A 5340-nucleotide genomic window follows, 5' to 3' on the forward strand; every position below is an offset into this window, starting at 1 on the left:
TTCTGAGTGTTTTATGTGCTGCAGAACAGGAACCTGCTGTAAAACAGCAATTATGCTGAGTCAGGCTTGATTTTTAGTAATCTTTTCCTGTTAAATCAATAAATCAAATCAAATCAAGATGAGATAAAACAGCTAAAATAGGACAAAGTCAGCAGAAGAAGTTGGACAACCTTGTCTATGGGCAGCAGGTAGAACTCTTGGACCTCTCCGTCGCCGATGCTGGGTTTGAACCCGACAGGAAGTTCCAGATCAAAGACGAACTGGCTCTCGGGGAACACCCCCTCCTGGTCCTCGTAGGTGTAGCTGCAGCACACGTTCAGCTGCTGATCACAGGGACGACTCTGTGACATCAGCGGTGGAATCAAACTCACCTCACGGTCGATACCGGCCGAGCCTGGGTGGCGATGTGAGCCGGGATGCAGGCTTCCTCCTGACATTCTTTGATCAGAGTGGTTTTGATGCCGACGCCAGCAGCCAGACCGCCCGCCGCCTGCAGGAACACGAGTCGAGTCAGAGCAGGAACTCACAGAACAAATTAACACCTGACGTCAGCGTCTCACCAGGTTGTCCAGGAGTCCGGGGTACGTCTGCTTCGTCCTGGACCGTCGTGCTAGCCACATGCTAACCTCTCCGCTGTCACTCACTGTGAACCCGTTGACATGAACGCCGTATCTTTTGACACCAAACAGACCTGCAGGAAGCAGCACGGTCCACTCATAAAACATCACCCAACAGGAAACTCCAGGATGTCTGCTGAAACCTACTTGTTGCTGCTCGCTCCATCCACATCAGAGGAGCGTCGGAGAGTCGGGGCATCACGCTGTACCTCTGAGGACAACAAATGTTAACGTAATTCATGTTTTACGTTTAAAGATGCAACCCGTACRAGACACAAAGTTTTTATTTTTATGTATGAAGGTCCAGAGGACTGTACTTACCTGGTACTATTAACATATGTACCTTATTCTTATACGGAACTGCTACTAACCTGGTGAGTACCTTATACTTAGAGGGTAAATATCTGGTAGTTACCTGGTAATTATAAGGTATATACCTGGTACTTGTAGGGTACATATCTGGTAGTTACCTGGTAATTATAAGGTATATACCTGGTACTTGTAGGGTACATATCTGGTAGTTACCTGGTAATTATAAGGTATATACCTGGTACTTATAGGGTACATATCTGGTAGTTAACTGGTAATTACAAGGTATATACCTGGTACTTATAGGGTACATATCTGGTAGTTACCTGATAATTATAAGATATATACCTGGTACTTGTAGGGTACATATCTGGTAGTTACCTGGTAATTTTATGTATAATAAATATCAGACAGGTATTTAAAATGACTGATCAGTAATGAGTTAGTAACCAGCCTCACCTCGTCCCTCCACCCTCTGAGGCAGGGGATGGACTCTTCCCGTCTCAGGTTTTGCAGAACAACATCCACAGCCTGTGATCTGGTCTCATAAGAGTCCAGACTGGGACAGAGACGAACAGCGCCCCCCTGCGGCGGACAGAACACCTGCGGGTGTCGCTTTAACAGCGAGGCTACGTGAGGCGGAATCCAGCCTACCTGAGCTCCGTTTATCTCAAACCGGAAGCAGCTGCTCCGACCCGAACCTGCAGAAACAAACCTTTTAAAAACATCTCTTTATAATGTAAAACTGTGTACGTTCTCTCGGCTACCTGGTAAATAAAAGTTGTTCATTCGGTGGAGGAGTTGTACTATTTTTTCTGACCAGACACTGGCAGCCATTTTTGGCATCACTGCGCATGCGTTCACTGTCGAGTCGCAATGGAACTGATTCACTTATTAAAATAAACTTTTTTCATTAGGATGATCACATCTAGTAAATACTCTTAAGCTAGATAAAACTGTTTAAAATCTTTTGTGTGTAAAACTAATTTTATTCGTACAAACCATTTCTTTTACGTCACGTCAAAACGAGGTTTAGTTAAAAAACTGCGATCTTTGTAGGTCAAATCGAGTCAATCCCAATCCTCATGTCATGTAAAAATGTCAGAAAATTGACCGTTTTCAAACTGATCAAGCGTTAGACCACCTCTGATCAGACCTAGATAGAAAATGCATCACGTACACCTTTCAAATCTAGACTGTTTCCTTCCGTCGTAACCTAGACATCTAATTTCCCAGCCGTCCATGAACGCAGCATTAGTCCTCCAAACAGACCGAGGCAGAAATCGACACCAAATGTAAGACGAAGAAGAGGAACAGGAAGCGATGAATGTTTACAGAACAGAAACGATTAATTTTAACTACATTTTAACTCAGTTAAAGACAATATGAGCTTAAAGCACATCTAACCGGTCAGACWTCAAAGAAAAATATTTATTTTAAAGTTAAAGGATATCAGCTGCCTGCTAAATGGATCTTATGGTGGCATTTTAGGTTTTACAGTTTAAATAATTATTACAGTAGCTTTCTCGGTGGAATAATTGCTACGTTTTACYTTCAGAACAAATAAAAAATAACCAACTGACGGCTGATTTGACTTTAAGGTAAGATTTACTCTCTTTTATCGTAACTTCATCGGTTCATATTTTTCCGACCGCCAAACTCCATTCAAAATTTAACAATTTTAAATTTCTAAGTTTTTGCAGCAAATTGATTAAACAAATAAACTTAAGAGATTAACCTGTAATGGTAAAATGTCCCAGATAGATTTTCGGCACAGTTCAATACAGAAAATAATAAAGTTATTTTGCAGTATTGTAGTTATTCTGTAAAATATGCATTCAAGATGAATGGAAAGTAGAGATAAACTGATTAATYGGTCGACCAATTTAATCAACCGGTATTGGCCTCTCAAAAATATGTTAGTTGCGTCTGTTTATTTAATCAATTATCAAATAAGAGAATTAAAGCTTAAAAAATGAAGCACCAATTCCTTTTAATGATTGTTAAATGTACATTTATTTACATGAACCTAATAATGTATTTTGTTCTATGAAATATACATAATTTATAAATACAAAATGTACAAAACATGCACGTTTTTTATTCAATCAGTTTTACGATATTAAACCAGTTGATAACAACAGCTGTCTTTTGATTTATTTGTTTCAAAGCTGCGACCGCCATGGCTTCGTCAGACATCAGCATCCCGGAGGTGAGCGACATCGTCATCGTCACCATCCCCGAGGCCGTGGGCGACGAGCTCCCCGGCGTGGTGGAGGAGGATAAAGCCGTGCTGGTGACCTCGGAGCTGACTCCTCAGGCCGGGTAAAACCTCAGAACTCTTCTTCTGTTCAGTAAAATCCAGAACAGAAACATGTGAAACTGAGCCTGGATGGATCGGTTCCGTTGGTCAGACTGACACCTGGTTGTCCTCAGGGAAGACGTCCTCACCGTCGCTCCGGTGGAAACAGAAAGTGAAGGCAGCAGGTCCGATTCTCTGTTGAAGGAAGAGGCACTGATCGGTAACGCTTCCTGCTTCGAGCCAACAGAATCTGTTCCTGCTGTGGTTCTGAGACTTAAAGTCCTGGTTCTTGGGGACTTCTGTGGACTCTTTGTGTCTCTGCAGTCAAACTGTCGGAGGAGGTGGACGTGGAGGCAGACGTCTACTACCCCATCACCTGCGGGGACGCCAAGGCCACGCTGGTGTGGAAGAAGTTCGTCTGTCCCGGGATCAACGTCAAATGTGTCCAGGTGGATGTTTGGACCGCGTGACTTAGGTTCATCACGATGATGATGATGATGATGGTGATGATGATGATGTTTAACGTCTTTTTCTTTTTGTAGTTTAACGAACAGCTCATCAGCCCCAAAGAGTTTGTGTGTTTGGCGGGAAAGTCCACCTTAAAAGACTGGAAGAGAGCCATCCGCCTTAACGGAACCATGCTCAGGTCTGAACAGAAGGTTTAAAATGTGATTTTAAAATCTACAGATCTGTGAAACTTCTGGTATGGGATCAATCTTGTGCCGGCAGGGATTGAATCTGAATGTGCAAAATTAGAAACTGATTGCAATGATTTGAAAATAAATTTCACTAATTTGAAACTGAATTTAAAGTTTTGAATCTGAATTTGCTAGATCATATATTGATCAGATGCTGCTGCTGACTGATCCATCATGTGATGTAAATGTAACATTTTATAGGTCAAATTAATCACTGCAATAAATTAACTCTGTTTTTGTCACTTTTACAGTGGATTGCATCAACTCTGTTACATCCAGAAGGGAAACTTCACCAAAGTGAAACATAAATCTGTGGATCTGTGTTTGATTACTCTGCCTGGCTTTCTCAAGGACCAGGATGTGACACAAACATCTGAATTATGGAACTGAAAGTGAAAGTAGTCAAACTGAAATTTTAAGAAACTAAAATACAGTTTCAAAGCAAATTAATTCAAATTAAAAACTTTAAATTCAGTTTCAACTTAGTGAAATTTATTTTCAAACCAATGCATTCAGTTTTAAATTAAACACATTCAGATTCAATCTAAGCAATTCAAATTCAGTTCCTGTTGACACAAGATTGATTCCATATTCCAGTCTGCTCAGGTGTCTGAATCAGAATCAGCTTTATTGGTCATGTTTGTTGACAAACACAAGGAATTTGTTTCCGGCTGATGATGTGTCTCCAACACACAAAAACAAACACACAACAGGGTTTCTCTGGGATTTGTTGTTTTGAAGTTGAAGTTTCTTCCTGTGAAACAGTGAGGTGCAGTTTTCATCTCCACCACAGGGGGGCAGTGTTCCCTCAGGAATCAAACCAGAGGACTTTCTTTTGGCAGGAAGATCATGGACTCAGGAGAACTGGACTTCTACCAGCACACCAAGGTGTGCTCCAACACCTGCCGCAGCACCAAGATCGACCTGGTGGGAACTAAAGGGTCCGCCGCCGCCGACCAGTCCGCCGCCGAMCTTCTCTCTGCCTCGTCTTCATCAGCTGACCGTGAGTTCTGGTTCAGGTTCTGGACTCTGATCTCAGAACTGTTTGGGGTTTTAAAACGGGCGAGGCCGTTTCCTGTCTGTGTTTCAGTGAACGGCGCCGCCGTGGYGTTCCCAGACCCGACGGAGGAACCTTCAGAGTGGGTCACGGCCATCGGAGGTGAGGAACCCTCCCGCGGAACCCTGGTTCTGACCCGGTTCTTGTTCAAACCCAGTCTGTGTCCGTGTGTTTGCAGAGGACTCRGTGACCTTCTGGCGCTCCATGAAGGAGGCGGGGCTTCTGGAGGAGGTGGTGGAGGACTTCCAGAAGGAGCTGCAGGAGGTTCTGAAGGGTCTGCAGGAGAGAGTCTGTGACCCGCCGCTGCAGGTCAAAGGTCAGAACCACACACACACACACACACACACACACACACAC

At 43.2% G+C, this 5340-nt stretch overlaps 2 protein-coding genes across 2 annotated transcripts in view; one reads left to right on the forward strand and one right to left on the reverse strand.

Annotated features, from left to right (window-relative positions):
* Positions 1–1789, reverse strand: part of tpk2 (thiamin pyrophosphokinase 2) — a 3829-nt gene extending 2040 nt beyond the window's left edge. The window contains exons 1-6 of the mRNA XM_014024772.1: positions 1694–1789; positions 1386–1627; positions 765–828; positions 561–691; positions 372–490; positions 171–303 (exon numbers count right to left, since the gene is read on the reverse strand). Of these exons, the coding sequence (XP_013880226.1) occupies positions 171–303; positions 372–490; positions 561–691; positions 765–828; positions 1386–1627; positions 1694–1772 (768 nt within the window). The 5' untranslated portion in view covers positions 1773–1789. The remainder of the gene's footprint in view (positions 1–170; positions 304–371; positions 491–560; positions 692–764; positions 829–1385; positions 1628–1693) is intronic.
* Positions 1790–2214: 425 nt separating this feature from the next.
* Positions 2215–5340, forward strand: part of gmeb2 (glucocorticoid modulatory element binding protein 2) — a gene marked incomplete in the record, with an annotated part of 5250 nt that continues 2124 nt past the window's right edge. The window contains 8 exon segments of the mRNA XM_014024771.1: positions 2215–2527; positions 3098–3251; positions 3363–3448; positions 3553–3677; positions 3771–3874; positions 4769–4929; positions 5017–5085; positions 5162–5299. Of these exon segments, the coding sequence (XP_013880225.1) occupies positions 3109–3251; positions 3363–3448; positions 3553–3677; positions 3771–3874; positions 4769–4929; positions 5017–5085; positions 5162–5299 (826 nt within the window).

The sequence above is a fragment of the Austrofundulus limnaeus genome, unplaced genomic scaffold (genome assembly GCF_001266775.1).
Source record: "Austrofundulus limnaeus strain Quisiro unplaced genomic scaffold, Austrofundulus_limnaeus-1.0 Scaffold438, whole genome shotgun sequence".
Lineage (NCBI taxonomy): Eukaryota > Metazoa > Chordata > Actinopteri > Cyprinodontiformes > Rivulidae > Austrofundulus > Austrofundulus limnaeus.